Below are 17,576 nucleotides of genomic sequence, written 5' to 3'. Positions count from 1 at the left end.
GGCAAGTCATCCGTCCTCCTGTATGTACCCATCATTCTTCAGTATGAGCACAAGATTTCTACTGGAACTTAATTAATGTCTGAAAACCTTCACATTAATTCAGCTGAGGGTGTTAATGGTGATTTACACAGGAGCATGTCATCTACAAGTGCTAAAAGCCTGACTGATGGGTGGCAGGATGTAAAATCATTTGTGTAGTTATAGCAGTAAGCGTGCATTGTTGTAAGGTAAGGTAGAGTTGTTGGTTAGTCAGGTTATATATATACAAAATCCCTTTCAATCTTGAAGAAAAATCACAATAGATCGATGGATGATGGACCCTTTCAAAATTCTCAGTAGCACAGTTTTTAAGTAAGGTGTGCATCTGAAGTTCATTAAGTTGTGCTGAAGTGAGAAAAGCTCTGGCGTGTGTGAATAAAATCAAGGCCAAACCTGATTATGTGAGAGACTCACAATCTGCAGGCAATGAAAAGGTAGAAGTGACACATGTTCAAAGGCAGGACTCCAGAAGTCGGGTTTCATTATGTCAAAACTGGTAGCTTGAAAAGACAGCAACACCAAATAACTTCTATTATATTTAAAGATTCATTTCAGATTATTTCAATTATCGATTATTTCTTTCAATTTTTATGTGCATTTTCCAACTTGAAAACCATTTTTCATTGTCAGCTTCAGACTACTGAGCTCTGCCTGTGTCATTGGTAAACACTGCCGCCATCATCATCATCATCATTCTCTGACTTATGAGTCCAGAAGATGCCTCATCTGATCACAATATCAGGCAATTTTAAAAGAAAAAATTCCAGCTCCAAAAATGGATAATCTCTTACAAATTCAACATGGCGTGGTGACCCCCTTTTGTCCAACGTCTGTTATGTAACTAGCGTAGCTGTACATTGATTGTGAGTTGGTAGAATAGCTTTGGTCACTACCAACAGAGAACCTTTGATAAAATGTAAATAATGGCTATTGGTTCCTGTACACCTCCTTCATGGTTTCACACTATAAAATGAAAACTCAAAACAGAGACATTTTCTTTCTCCTGCATCTTCACTGAATAAAGGTAAAAATCTAATTTGGGTCTGTCTCATTTGTTTTATTAGAAGACCCACCTACAGCCCTTTGAATATGAAAATCTGAAAGGTCTGACTTTACATTTGCAACTTGTGTGAGAATGAAACATCCAACATAGTCAATGTTTCATGCTGCCCTTTAAAGATTCTATTCTCCCTTTAACCTTCTTGCCCTTCTCTCTCACTTCAAAGCTCTCATTTTTCTGTGCTGATCACTGTTGAAATATCCAGGCTCTCAGTGAAGCTGTTGCTCTGAGAGAATCAATGAGGAGCTTTTCTTTGTCAGAGTGCTCTTCTGGAAGGCCTCCAGCACAGTCTCACTATCAAGAAGTCTGATTATGAACAATGACACTTGGACCTAGACACAAGCTTTCGTGCTTCGAGCTACTTGAATGTCTTTCTGCTTCATCTTAACCCATTCTTTGGTTAGGAAATGTTACAGGTATATCTATGCATTTACTGATGTAAAATGCTGACTGAAATTTTAATGCAGAGCTTTGAGAACCTGGGACTGAATATATGAGGTTCTACGTCAGTCATGCATTATTGTCTTATAAAATAATTTATTGACTAATTATTGAACTAAAATCATTGAAATGATTTTAAGTTTCAGTTTAAATACTTTCTAAACTGTGAAGTCAAACTATATGAATGTGTACAAGGATTCGCAGTTCCCAGAGGATGATTGTTTTAGTGTTACCATGAGATCCACATTTGTGGTTTAAAGTTAAATGTCGAAAAACAAACATTGGATAGATTACCTTCAAATCTGGTTGACATGCTTTTTGTGTAACAATATCATCACTTCAATATTTGCAAAAAGAAATGAAAAACTGCCCATTGATTGCCCATTGTCAGCAAAGGAATGTCACCATTCTGAGAAACCAAACCCAAAAAAAAAATCCATATCAGTTTTAAATGTCTAATCTACAGTTGGAATATTTTTACTGCTTACTATCAGGCAGTCCTTTGTGATGGAGAATTTAAGCTCTATTATTTTTCTGAGCTCTTCTCAAAGCCACCAGACTCCATTGACAAATGCAATAGTTCTACCTCATGGGATACCATTAAGTTGCTGGTTCACTGCTGTCTCGAGCGGCTACTTTCTTTGTGGTATTGTGTGACTTTGGTGTTTTAACACATTAGCTCAGATCTGAACCAGCGTGTTAAAAGGGGTGTCTGACCTCGTCAACGGTAGTTCACTGCTTCACTTCCATGTTGCTCCTCTTGTCTGCTTCTACAGACTGGAGACGTGCCGACCGACAGACACTGTAGGTAAAACTCTGACTACTGAAAGGTATCTTCACTCCCAGAAACCAATCCCTCAAAATGTAAATGTTACATTGTTCTCATTATAATAAATTAATTACATCAACGTTACAACAAAATACGCTTGTATGTCCACACAACATGTGCATAACATTTTCTATTGTCGTTATGAGCAGTGCCAAATTTTTATATAGCTGGACAACAAAAATGTAAAATACATACCACCACATCTGAAATAAATAGGTTGTTTTGGTGTGGTAGTGACACACTGACATAGTAGAATTCAAACTACATGAAATGGTTTCAAAATAAGATCTTCTTAGAAACATACCCCGTAATCTGGAAAGAGAGGATTAAGTAGTTTGTCTGTCAGTCCCACCCTTCAATTCCCCCATTATTCTTTTCTTATCCTTCTCACATACCTCCTGGCAAAATTAATTTAGCTATTCACAGCAGGTTTGTTAGTTGGCTTGAGTCCTTGGCTCCCTGAAGACTTCTGTAATTACAGATTCTCACCACTGTGAATAAAAATAGTGTGCAAGTGTGTGGCTAGTGTCAGTATCTGTGTGGGTCTCCAGGCTTGGAGTGTAATTTCTAGGTTTACATGGTAGTACTCTGTCTTTCTGCGTGCGTGCGTGTGCATGCATGCACGTGTACGCACATAAGCCTCCTTTGTTTAAAATTAGAGATTCAAAAAATGCTCCTGTGTGTCGGTCTTTGAAGCGTTGTGTTAATGGATAGGTTACATTATGCATGCACTGCTGCTTTGACTCTGCAGCGTTTCTAATAAAAAAGACAAAAAAAAAAAAAAGAGGCTCTTTCTTTTCAGGCATCCAAAGTTATTGAAAGACAAGCTTTTTAATTTGCCCAGGTGCAGTTCAAAGAATAAAACTTACTGCCAACCTGACACATTTATTAGATTCCCGTTTCAAGTCTTCAGTAATATGAGGCAGCAGTATCTTTTGTGACACCCTCAGGAGGACTCTCCTCTGTAACTGAGACAAATTATAAATCAAGTCAGAGCTTTTTCTTTCCCTTTTGTTTTTTGCTGTTGCAAATCAATAGCAAAGGGTGAATGCGATCTTATTTTAATCATGTACATTTCTCTCCTGCAGTGTTTTCTTAAGAAATGAGATGGGGGTGTGTTTTGGCATGCACAGCACAAAAAGAGGAATGAAATATAATAGTAGACAGATTGCAGAAAATTACCATCTGACTTGTTTGGATTATATTCATCCTGTATGGAGTGTTGCTTAGGAACAGATATACCTATTGTATGTTAATGAATGAATATTTTTCAAGCAAAATTGATAATCGTTACTTAGTTCCAGTCGTTGAGAATTTGCCAAACTTCTTTGTCTAAATAAGAGTTTATTAATTTGGTCTCCTTGTCAGGACAAAGAAAATCTATGAATTTGGGCATGTTGACATATAGTGATCACATTTCACCATATTCTGGCCTTTAGCTTGTGAAAAGCTTTAGTAAGTATCCTGATGAATAGAAAATACAAGGACTGTTCCTGTGGCTTTATTGCGGCTACAGCGGTTTTGCTCTGCAGCTCCTGCATAGCCACAACTTGTCAGCACAGTTCACTTCCACTTGTGGAGTCCAAACTCTTTTGTCTGTTGATTTTAGAATATCAGTGGACCTAAGATAACGGGCTATTTCTGGGAGGGTGAATTGATCCACTTACAGGAGCTGAAAGAAGAAATGAGTGGAGCCGAATGTAGCTGTGGAGTCATTTCTCTTTTGAAAGCTACGTTTGTGAGCCAGTGGCTGAAAGGGTGTCAAATGTCTGTGAAGATTTTAGGTGATAAAAACCACTCTCACAGCTTCCTGCATCATGTGACCCAGATGGTTTCCCCACCTGAGGATCGATTGGAGTCTTTTACTGTGCCGATCAAAGGTCTCCATCTACTTCTTAAAACATACGCACTTGACAACAGCATTGGCAGCACTTCTCCGCACAGCTGGAGAGCACTCTATTCTGTCTTTTGACCTTAGCATGTTGTGTGCAAAAACTAAAACCATCAAGTGAAATCCAATCATTTGTGGAAAGTGACAGAAAATTTCATCTGGAAATACAGCAAAATGTACATCTTAACCACAGTTATTTATAGTATACGTGACTGTTACCAACATGTCATCTGGGGATAGAGCAATTCGCTGACAATTTCAAATAGCTGAACCTATTTGTAAAATATTTTCCATTTCTGTCACTAAGATTATCTCTGATGCAAGAGTTTTTCATTCTCCTTTCCTTGCACAAAGTTCTAGTCATACAACAACACCTACACGTCAGTCTGCGACACAGATGGCTGAAGCCAACTTTTACTAAACGCACATAAAAAAAATGCGGCTTCTGTTGTTGTTTCTGAAAGGCTGTTCTTGACTTTGTGCATTTACAGAATACAGCAGCTAGTTACAGCTACAGCACTGTGTCAGTTACTGGCGCATGAATCTGCCATTGCATAAACTGGCAGCTGTTTTTATAATTCAAGAATGCAGACAATAAATTTCCTTCATCACTGATACGGAATTTTCTAAATATATAGAGAAAAATCCCAATCAGCAGAAGTACTGCAGTAAAGAGAAGGCTGCCCGGGTGTGGCTTCAAAGGAGAAATGTTTTTTTAATGCTTAAAAAAAAACAACTTCAGGCTTTAAGTGAAAATATAACACGTTTTCGACGTGGTTCCAGACTTTTGGACTCTACTGTGTGTGCCAATGCACTTCAGTTACGCTAAACACAGTGACACAGAATCGGCTCTATGTTTGCACCAGGTTTCACACTACACTCTCCTACAATGTGCAACCAGTTTAGATTTTATTAGAACACTGTCAAAACAATGTAGCACAATAACAAATGTTGGGTAAGCTACTTAAACAGTAATCAGTTACTCTTCATACAGTAACTGACAAAGCAATTGTACTACGACACTCAACAATAGAATGAGTGCTGAATCCAAATACTAATCCTTCATACACTGTGATATGTTACTAATTAACATGCTACTTCCCAACACTGCCAGAAAGATACACAGCTGATGATGAAATCAGAGTAAACTTTACAGTCCTCAAATGAGACAATGTACAGATGTACAGTTTTGTTATATGGAAGGTTCCAAAATGCTTTGATGTACTGGGAACAAAAGAGAAAACGGTGACAATAGAATAAAATCATAAGGTTCAGACTGTGACTTACAGCCTCAGACAAACCGGTACAATCAAAATCTAGCACAACTGAAGCTGGTGAATACTGAGATACTGAGAAACCCCTGACAGCACAACATTCAGTCGTAAATCTACTTCAGGAGCAGCGGATTTCAGATCACTACCAGCATGTGCATGGGGACAGACAGGACAGTAATGGTAGCAGTGATATTATTCAGTGATTTCTAGACAAAAAAAGAGGGTTTGTAACTGAAAACAGCAGCCAACACGGATGTAATTAATATAGTCATTCTTGCTTGATGACTGGCTCCCAGATTTTTGGGAAATTAATTGATTAATGGTGTTGTCATGATCACTGCATTTGTTCACAGGGTTGAATCAAGTGAAAATGTGTGCTACTCTCACAAACGGCGAGAAGGGAGTAAACAGCCCAGTACTGAGCACCATAAGGAACAATGGAAACCAGTTTTAACTGACTAATCTACCCAACGGATGCATTCGTGGGTAGCTAACCACCTACAGCCTTCTGGTGTGATTAGGTCTTTAGGTGTTTTGGGCTGATTTTCTTTTACTTGTGTGTAGGAAGCATGGTCTGCTCATTACAGTTATATGGTTTTCAATATAAGTAAAACTTGAAGTCATCACTAAAACTGTGAAAAGAAATATTACGGTTTTGGATCATGTATTGGTAACTGTCACTGAAATGGTGAATTTTTTTTAACAGCTTTCCCATTTTTTAATTTTTTTTTCCACGTCTTATTTCCATAGGCACAAATTTAATTTACCAGGCATTTCAATTCAATTCCAGTTGTCAACTGGGGCGAAAAGACTAAAGAGATTCAGTCATACTTGACAGTCTGTCAGCACTTCAAAAATCTAAACACAGACACAAGACACTACCAAGACATGAAGACAAATATGTTTCTCATTGTACAGTAGAGCTGATTTAAGTAACAAAGAGAAAAAGACCCATCGAAAAAGCTGCTCATGAAATACAGAAAGAAGAAGAAACATTATAGAGACTTCAAAGAAATCTGCTATTCCCCCTCAGTGCTCTTTTTAAGTCAAGTGCAATAAGCGAGACAAGGGGGCTGAGTTTTTGATGGCCTTTCTGATTTTCCAAATCCTGTCATCTCTTTTTCATCCTTTGAAACCGAGATTAGATCAAAATGGATTAAAAGCATGTGAATAAGCACAACCCCTCAATTTGTATCATATGATAACACTGCAAAGCAAAAATGTCAAGATCCAAAGAATGTGACACAGTTACCTTGGCTTCGAGCCACTTCAGTCTTCACTATCCCCAATGTGAAACTAAAAAGTTACATATAACAACAAAAAACAAATGTGACAATCTGTTTGTAAAAGGGTATTTTTCCTGCAATGAATATTGTCTTTGTATTCCTCAAGTAGTTCAAGCTTTATTAGAGCTTACAGGAAATCCCTGATCTCCAAAAACACACCAGAAATAACATCTGCTACTTCATAAATGATCCCACATTTAGTAAAATTTTAAACCAAACAAACAAAAAAACGTCATTTAGAACAGGCTCATAACCTGAGCTTATGACATGTGATCATCTGCTTTAGGTTTGGCTAGAAACTTTTCTTTTTGTGTCTTGAACAGGCCAACACATGATGGATTGATTTGCTTTTACAACATGGAGTAATGATCACGTCTCTACTCCTGAGTCACTTATCCAGATGAATTTACCAGAAAACATGCTTGCCAGCCTAAGAGGTGGTTAAACCTTCATAGTTTTCTGTCCTCTAAAAGCTCACTGACCACGTTCACCATAAGAAATCTAAAACTGCTGTCAGTTTCGCCAAAAATGACAGATGGTGATATATAGAACTTTCACACCACTTTAAATAGAGATAATTATCAGCAATTACTACGTAAAAACTTACAGTTAGAAATTCCTCAACTAAGATTGAAGACATACCTCTGGTAAAAATAAATAAATAAATAAAATCAATTTAAAAATTATGAGCAAAACTTTCTCTAAATGTCAAGGATGAGGCACACCAATATTATATTTTGTTGTGTAGTCAAGAGGACGTGCTCACAGTAAGAAAATGTCTTAATTCTCACTGCAGCTTCCATTTATCAATTAAGAACTAATCGAGGACAAATTGTGCTTTTCTATCAGTGTGTCTTCCTCTCAATCGTGCAAATCTTTTATTATCTTCTGTGTCCTCCACAGAGGGATCCCAGGGAAGAAATGCGGCACGATCGTCCTGTCTGCGGAGGAGTTGAGCAACTGTCGAGTGAGTAAGCCACAATAATCTCCCCTGACAAACACAGATTAGCAGGCAAACATCATTCCAGCGACACACACTTCACACATGAAGTCGACGGAGCAGAATGGAAATTCAAAAGGGCAAATGAAATGTGGACAAGCACATGTAAAAAAAAATAAAATAAAATAACTCCAACCTTTTATCCACTTTTAGAAGAAAATCCCAGAACCATGAAAGACTTGAACTCTTTGATTATGCCTGTGGACTCTTCTAAAAACGCTGCAACATTTCTAATTGCATTAGCATCTTCTATTGATTAAGAGTATTGTCTGGCTATCTGTACAAAAGGTCAGAATCTTAGCTTTGATTGGATGTTTTGACCTTTAGATAACGGTGTCTGTAAGCTTAGACGGTACTTTATTTATTGTGTCTAGCTGTCCTACAGGTATATAAATGATCAGCTGTAGCTACTTTGACTGATTTGGTTTAAAGAAAAACAACACACTAAACTGTTTTGTTTTTTGGGGCTATGGCGTGAATGATTGCTCATTGCTTCAGACTGGTGGTGGCACAGGTAAAAAATTGCAAATGATACCCACCTTTATCTAGCACATTTCAAACAAATATCCACCCGTGTATCTATTTACACACTTATCCAGTGCATCTGTGTATGTATCTGCCTTTTTACCAGTCTATATATGAAGACTGCAACTACCAGTTACTGCCATTATAACATATTCTGTTTACTGATAATATCTGATTACTTATTTGATTTAATCATTAACTGCCTGGTCAATAAAAGCAAAAGAAAAAAAAAAAGGTTAAAAACACCTCAGCTCACCTCACACAATTTCCTAAAACCCAGACTGATGCCTCTGAAACTATATGTTTTTTTGGAACAACAGTCCAACATTTATTGTTTTGCTTTTATTACATAAGACAAATAAAAGCTGCAAATCCTGCTGGAATGAAATGAATGAAAGTTTGCTCAATAAATTACCCCAGCAATTATTCACTTATCACACTAGTTGCTCATGGCTCTCAATCATCTACTGTCTGAATACCAGTCTGTCTACACATTTAAATATCCGGCTACATCCTGTACCTTCCTACCTGCTACCCCTATTACAACTGAGACACATACACCCTCACAATATAACAGATAGGGACAGCTGTTCCTCATTCTGGGGAGCGACCCGCTGTCTAATGAAATGGCTCAGGAACATGATGGGGTGAGTGGTGGCTGCCATCTCAACCAACTCTGCAGTGTGCAGCTTTGAATGCTTCACTGGGCTCCCAGCATGCAGATTACAAGAGGATATTGAGCAAGAGAGTGCAACAGTGCGAATGGCACAAAGAGAGGAAGAGAAAAGAGGAAAGCGTAAAATGGCACAATGAAAATACAAGCACAAATGAGTGATAAGGTGGAAGAAAATAGAGGTGTGTGTGTGCGTGTGTGTGTGTGTAAAATAGAGAGAAAGAAGAAGTCAGACAGATAGAAACAAGGATACTGAAGTGAATCAATAGAAGATTATTTCACGCCTGGCCCGTACCAGCTCTTAGCTATAAAAACAGCTGATGACAGAGTCTTTGTTCATTAAATGCAGTTCTTTCTGACCTTGTCTCCTACAGCCTGTGGGACAAATATCAACTTGTCCACCACCTGCTTTAATAGTCATACACATGTATGACACACACACCTACATTAGGTTCACGCTGCAAAATGATTTCTTCCGTCTGAGATCACCTGCACAGACTAGAATTTGAAACATGATGAATATCTGACTTGGGCTAAGGCAATAAAAAGATATTAAAATACACTGGACACTTCATCAACAGCAATTCAAAAATGGTTCCCACCCTGGCCTCTTCGTCCTCCATCGCTCTCCTTTTGGCTTCCCTCCAACAGGACCTCCGAGGCGCACTAGTCCACGTCCTCCTGGGCTTCTCATCACTTTAATTCTCATCACAGACTTCCACTAGTGGAGGCGATGACTGTTGTTTGACAGGCTTTAATATCAAAATCACCCATGACCTCATGTCCACCTCCACCTAAGCGACATACACCCAGCAGCTGCTCAGACGGCTTACAGACTTGACATTGGGATGCGTGTGGAGGCCAGTGAAAGATCTCTGTCCAGTAATACCTGGTACAGGTCACTCAGAATTTCAACTTCAGTGTAATGCAGTGGCTTTGCCGTGGTCAACCACCATGTGCCTCTAGACTTAACTTGCTTTGTGTCTGAAATGTATGTCAAAGTAAGATGCCTTTATGCTTGCTCTTTGTTTTTGTTTTTTTAAATCTATATTGTCCAGCCATAGGGTGACTGTTGTTGTAAGCTATAAAAATTGCATCTCCAGGCTACTTGCATGTGAAAGGGGTCACTCAGTGCAGTAATAACTATAACCCCATGTAAAAACTGTGTCCAGCTCTTGCACAACCCGCAGCTCTGCACAGCTTTATAGAGACTTGTAGCTCAGTGTATTATAGCCCATAACTTAATGTTTTGGGTAATTCTCACAACGCTCAAAGTGCTGTTTTCAGCCATTGCAGACAGATGGTATTAGTGACAAAGCTCTAAAAACATTCTATACCACCTGCTCAGACCAGTAATCGGCAAACCATTGGCTAAAATGTCCATATAGTTCAGAGGCTCAGCTCCCAAAAAAAAGAAAAAAAGCAATAAAATTGGAAAAATATATGAATTGAGCAGAATTGTCATTCAACAAAAAAAAAAAAAGTGATTCACTTGCCAAGAATATTTAAATCAAGTCAAATATGTAGTCTAAAAGTCTCTAGATACAAAGAAAAGATTTTTTAAATGTTTTTCTAAATTGAAGAGAATGTGCTTAAACTGAAATAAGTCGATACATACTGACATTTACAGAGGAAAATAGTATTAAATGATTTATAAGAGTAATCCCGACTAAGATTAAAGTACTTGCATGACTGTGGGAAATGAGACTGGCTTAAAGAAAGAGATGAATGTTGTGGTGAACACTGAGTCAGTCTTAGCAGATATCAGCAAGACAGTTTGTCCTCACAGCTCTACCTTCTAAAATAGAAACTGGGCATCACCTAGTAGTGTAAACATGGATTGTCATTAGCATTGCAACTCACTGCACTCAAAGTGTTATAGCTACCATTACATGAAGCTGACTAAAACACAACCTGAGCAACTGATGTGTAAACCTAAAGGAACAAAAAGAAAAACCCATTATGACAGAAGAGTCATAACATCTTAGTGGACGTCCGTAAATGCTACTATAATCCTTGAATTTCCTAGACATGCTCATATAGGATGCTTCAGTAAATTTCTGCACTTCTTTCCTGAGTATGTATTCTGATAAGAACACTGGATGCAAAAACAACATCAAGTTATCAAAGTAAAAATGAGGTAACAGTGTCTTAAACCTTCTTATACTAAACAACAAACACCCTATTTATGAAAGGTCCCCAGATCTGCTGACATACACAGTTTTGTTATTAGGATTTTGTTTAGTACTGCCTTTGTTGTGCTTTTTTTTTTTTTAAAGATACATTTTGGCCTATTTTGCTTTTATTGATAGGACAGCAGTGAGAGGTAGACAGGAAAGTGGGGAGAAGAATGGGGGAAGGACTTGCAGCAAAGAGCCATGAGCTGGATTCAAACTCATGACCGCTGCATCGGGGACTATAGTCCTGTTTATGGGTCACAAGCTGAACTTCTTGAATTACCGGGGTGCTCTTTGTATTTAGCTTTGTATACGGGAATTCGTGACTGCTGTGCCGTCATATGAGACTGACAATAGCACTGAATGGTGTTATAGCTCTGGCTATTCCAGTTTCAAGTAATTATGTTACTCAGAGCCAATAAAAAAATCTCAGCCATGAGTTAAAATAAGATCTTTAAGGACAAGGAGGCTATAAACAAGTGAAATTCTGTCACATAAAAACCTTGTCAGGAAAAAAAGCAACTGTATATTGTTTTGATTTAAGATAATTCCTCTAACTTAGATTTATTTTTTTTGAAGTGTTTCTGCTCCACACAGGTAAAAGAGCCTCTCCTTTTTTTCCCCCAAAGCTGTTAAAGCCTCTAAAGCTCATCTCAGTGCTTCAAACATAAGATCTATTATTGATATGAACATCATAACCACACTTAGAAGTCCAGCTACTTACACCTTCTGCATCCTTCTCTCCTGGTCAGGAAACACTGAGTTGCTAAAATAAACTCAGCTACATTCACTTTTCTAAAAAAAAAAAAAAAAGTCTGAGCGGTGGCTTTTCTTGAAAATGTAATTTCTTGCAAAAAAGATCATACGGATGTTTTGGGGCCCGGCAAACATTTTCAGTGAAAGTGTATTGCACAATCAAAGGACGGTATGAATATGTAATGCATAGGCTCTATAAACCATAATTTTACCCTCAACTTCAGTAACTTTTAAGTGCAACTAAGCAGTTATACTCAGACTTACTTACAAAAACATATTCCGTATGTTCTTTTGTTCCAAGACATCCCACTGATTCTTATATAAGAGTCCCTGTGCATAATTTTATGTTTCCCTGCAATTCAGCCTAAGACATTTGGTATCTTTTGGAACTCTTGAAAAGAATTTAAAATAAAGTTCTCTGGTTTTGCGAAATGCTTGACTGCACAACTTAAGCTGGCCTCTATCAGTAGTCCTGTCAGGGTTGAAGAGGTTAACGCATATTTAGCTTCATAAACTTGAGATGTAGTCTCAAGAGGAATACATGGTGTCCGTGTTTTATTGACTTTTTGCTCACATAATGCGGTATAAAAATATAATTCATATGTTCTCTCTCATTACTGAACCTCATCAGCCATCTTTACTTTTACTGCTGAGCTCTACCAGTTTGACGGTACATCAAACAACCCCAACTAGCTTTGCTGAAACTCCACAGGGTATAACTGTAGTCACTGCAGCCCTGATATAGAGTTACATTGTTGAAGACCCAATTCTGCAAATTAGTCAAGATGCAGTACGGTGCTGCAAAAGGAATTAGTCCGTGTGGCTCTGAGGCTATGCTGACACACTTGAAAGGAATTATTTGACATTTTTGGAAAGTCCCAAACTATTCTCGTGTCTTAAATCAAATTATGCATCTAGAACCAACAGCCAATTTAGCCTGCTAGACTAAAACATAAAAAAAGAAAAAGAAAAGAAAGATTTTATGGGGAAGAATGTGTTAATTGCTAGGCCAGGTGCATCTTAATCTATAGATATTAAATCATCAACAATTTAAATTGAAAAATGGAAGACAGGAGACATACTTATGTACATTTCCCACCTTAAATTAATCACTTCTCCTGTTTTAAAGCAATAGTCAACATAATTTTTCACCATTTCTGTTCCCTAGAATTCATTTTTCATTCAAATCAAAAGGTCATTTATCTAAAGAACTACTTTCTCTTCAACAGAATGTAACACCAGCTATCCAGACAATAATTTTCAGACAAACAGAGACTACTGCAACAAGCGTCCCTTGTTGAACGACCCTGCACTCTCTCCCTGAAACACTTTCTAACATTAGGTTGATTATTTCTTGCCCTAAAGCCCAAACGTTAATAGATTCACTACCAAAGTGCAGCTTAGGACAAAATATTTCTGATAGCTGGAGTAATAGATTTCAGCAACAGAACCATATGGACAAAATACCATGAGAGCCTGAGAAACAGTGCTGGCAATTAGAAAAAGATTGTTTTCCCATTTGATCAAGTTCATGAGCCGTTCAGCAAAATAATCAATTTAAGCATACAGCATTTCTCCAGCTCCATGTGCTGGTTATTAAAGGTTTTTTGCAGCTATCTAAACATGGGGGATTTCAAAATATTAGGTTACATGAATTTGATTAACTCCCACTTGCTAACACTATCGACACACCCGAAGCAACCAATTTGCGGGGGTGGTTACGGCTCGATAGAAATATAAAATGTTTTAAATCCTATCCCTGAAGGATTTCTGACAAATCCAGTATAGTGACGGTGTTGGTAGTGTGGATTAATCAGTAAAGCCCAGTAACCTCTAATAATTCCATATATGAAACTTTATGGCAATACTGACCCCCTGTATGTGTCCAAATCACAGAAAATGTACCGTATTACTGAATCCTATATAGCTCATAGGTTCCTGGTTCAGGAACCTAGCAGCGAGGTGCTGGTATATGTGGAAACTCAATGTAACATATGGAAGCAGAGCAGTGCAGTTTCACTCAGAGCATCTCTCAGTGTTCCCTCTTAAGTCAAGACAAAATTCTATTACATGAACAAGCTGGTGCAAATTACAAGAGGATTTTCATTTCGCTTTAATCGCACAAATTTAACTGCTGAGGTGTTTTGTAATCTGTGTGTTTGACCACAACAATAGACTGGAGACTATTTAGGATTTCAAAACCTGCCAGGAACTCCAGTTTTTGGCATTTTTCATACAGGCCCTACATGCTTATTTATTAATTTTTTGATCCTTTGTGTATTTATGTCATCTGGACGGCTGAAAAATGCTAGACATGAAACATCCTCCACTCGTGTCTCAGCTCAAACAGCAAACCTTCGTCTATTCGCATCACTTCCTGCGTTTCCTCTTATTTTGTGGTCTTCTTTGAAGCTTTGAAAATTCACTTCACGTTGTGCAATGCACCTGAAAGGCTGGATTCACTACATTTGGTACGGAGCAAACTGGAGCAGGTTTTCACTCACCATGAGCGGAGAACAAGTTGGGAAATAGAAAATGTCAAATAGAAAAAAATCAAAAATATGGAGCGGCTGCGAGTGGAGCGATTAGGAGACGCTTTGTGTGGGGAGCAGAAACTGCTGCATTCAACTCATGTACGCTGTTTGACAATTCTTAAATGCAATAAACTAACATGACAACATGAATCATGGTTTTCAGTTTCTTGTGGCATTAAATCAACAACAACAAAGGAAATTAATCCAGACAAGGAGTCTGGAATCAGACATGTACAATCTCTAGCTATCATAAATTTGACTTGCACTCGTGTGCAGCAAGCACCAGAGTATCATTTGTCATCTTTTATCCTGTTAAGCCATCCTTTTCTACATCTTTTCCTCCCCTATCTCCTCCCACCTCCATCACGTTGGCTTTTAATTGATTCACTACAGTTTCCCTCTTTCCTCATTTCGCCATTGCAATTCATCTTTTTTCCCCACATTTCACCTCCATAGACACACAAACACACTGACTCGACACTAATTCAGGCCTGTGTGACTCTAATGTAAATATATGGCTCTATAATACTTTTGTCACCTCTGTAGACCTCAGTCATCTCCCCATATCACTGTCTTAATTAGTGCAGCTATAACTCTTTGTGGTGTCACACACACAAAGACACACACAACTCTTCTCTCCTGTCACAGACACTCTTTCATTACTTCCCTGAGGACCTGGATGTGTTTCTACCTAGCCTGGCCCCCTCTTTAAATATTGATTATCTGATTCTCTCCATATTAGCAAACGGCTGTTGATCACAGAGCTTTGCAAGACTGTGTGCTCATGCCGCAGAATGTAAATGAGGCAGGAGCAAATGCATATTTAATATCCGCAACACATTCCATCACCATAAATGCTTTTATGTGCCTATTAGCTCCACAAAGATGTTCTGGTGTGTCTTGACTCCCTGTCTCAGAGAAGCAATATTACCAAATTCTGCCCGATTGAAAAATAAAATCTGTGATCAGCTTGTCAACAAATTGAGCAGAAAATCATTGAAAATCCATTTAAGTCCAATAGAGTAATCCAGCAAAAGCCAAATTGAACAATTTTATTAAGCTCTATGTCAGAGGTTCTCAGATTTACTTCTCTAAAAATCTGCATCCAAGTTAATACAATATCGTGGGTCCAGAAAGACAGGCAATAACAAAATAACATTCCAAAATTTTTAAGCAACTTTTATTAAATGTGAAGACGGACAAGGCAATCAGTTAAAAATACATTCAAGGCTAATGGGAGATGTGGCATCACTGCCAGTAATCAGGTCCTTCAGTGTGACTCCCAGCTCTGATGTGTGATCACACCACAAATGTTACATCTAATGTGACTGGACCAGCATGACCCTGAACAGACACGACTCACACAGTTGTTCCATGATTATTTTTACTTCATCTTCTTATCTCTACTCTAATTGTAGAAATTGTGTTCTGGAGACACAAGACACATTCTTGCGTCAAGAGCTGTTGTCTGCTGTAGATTTAATGCGTGAACCCGGCATCAACGGCACACCACAGTCTGTCCAGCAGTTAACGTCGCCGTGACAACAATGTCAACAACAGGGAAATAAGTCACATTAAAACTGCATTCATCTAGGGACAGGATTGCTTTCGATGTTCACTGCTGCTTATAATGTACTAACCAGCCAAAAAAAACAGCCAGAAAACATTATACTTGATGAGATATTATGTTATTACATGGGGTATAGGATGGACCAGATGATCTCTGTATTTGGTCTGAATGTGGATTGAGGTCTGAACTTTGAACTACTTATCAAATTTACAGAATGCATTATTATGAACATATGACCTGCACCATAGGAGGTTTCTGAAGCGAATGCAGGATAAATACAAACTGTCAGGCTGCACCTTGAAAACTCCCCAAACTCCTTGATTGCCACACAACTGCCAAAAGAGCTAAATAAGCTTATTATAAATATTACAAGGGGATCTGCTTTGATCCGCTGTTGCAGCTGTCTGTGTGAATTCCCAGAAGGCTCAAGTTGCCTTTTTAAGGACATTTCTGTGAGTAATTCATTAATTATCAGCATCATATCTTTGAATTAGCTGATCTGTAATGTTTATATTGTGACGACTGACAAACCTTCAAAACTAGTGAACTTGTTTGTTACACTGTATGGATTCACTCTATTACAGGTTAATTTTTGTGCAGAAATTCAGTCGTTATTTCTGTGTGTATTTTATTTTACTGAACATAGACCAAAAACACCCCAGAAAAGGTACTCTATTGGTATTACATGATGTATGTGTGTGCACATGTAGTGTACATGAATTATGCATGAGTATACACGTGGGAATAAGAGGGTTGGAGTTGGTTGATGAGACTAGAAAAAGAACCGTTGTTAAAATGCGTGACTGGTGTAAATCCCAGTCTTTGAATAGGGACCACAACTATTTTCTGAGGCACAGATTCAAATTTCTACTTTAATATCTGTCTTCAGAGTTTGAACAATATGTACATGCAGCAATCAAATGCATTCTAAACTGTAAGCTTGGGCACTTCTCATGTGCAGTAGGAAACTTGTTGGAGTCAGGCACTTGTTGAAATAGAAATCAAGTATGCAGGGATGGAAAACAGAAGATGAAATGAAATCTGCTACTGCAAATATTTTGATTTTCACACGTTTAGATGGCAAACATTCAGCTGCTTGTGCATCTATCAGCAAGCAATGTGAGAGCCAAGAGCCTTCCCGAGGATGAAAGGAGGGTTTTTAAGAGAACGAAACAGAGTCAGAGAGTGAGGTCTGTGTAGGAGGCCTGTGTCAAATGCCAGTCATGTAGTTTGCATGTGTCCTCAGGGTGAGGGCAGAATACAGATAAAGTTCCCCCCTCGCTGCTGGAGTGGAGTGGATGTGGTGTGCTCATGAGTGGAAGCTGCACACTGCCTGAGAGTCATTCCATCTCATTTCAACAAATCTGAGGAAATTTTGTTGCATGACCTCCTCTGATCATCTCCAAACTTTTTTTTTAACTATCCCAACATAAGAATAGATTACTTGCAAAGTTTTAACATCATATGATTGCTATTTGCTAAGTTATAAAATATTTAAATCCCTATTTTTCCACTCGGAAA

The 17,576-nt window shown here is 38.2% G+C and overlaps 1 protein-coding gene across 6 annotated transcripts in view; it reads left to right on the top strand.

Moving 5' to 3' along the window:
• The window catches only part of cpne5b (copine Vb), a 142,261-nt gene that overhangs the window by 76,020 nt on the left and 48,665 nt on the right, over positions 1–17,576 (top strand). For all 6 annotated transcript variants that reach the window (XM_022209449.2, XM_051948199.1, XM_051948201.1 and 3 more), the window contains one exon: positions 7,724–7,787. In XM_022209449.2, coding sequence (XP_022065141.1) covers positions 7,724–7,787 — 64 coding nt within the window. The remainder of the gene's footprint in view (positions 1–7,723; positions 7,788–17,576) is intronic.

Source organism: Acanthochromis polyacanthus, chromosome 5 (assembly GCF_021347895.1).
Source record: "Acanthochromis polyacanthus isolate Apoly-LR-REF ecotype Palm Island chromosome 5, KAUST_Apoly_ChrSc, whole genome shotgun sequence".
Lineage (NCBI taxonomy): Eukaryota > Metazoa > Chordata > Actinopteri > Pomacentridae > Acanthochromis > Acanthochromis polyacanthus.
Note: the sequence above shows the minus strand (reverse complement) of the source record. Positions and strands in the feature narration are given on the sequence as shown.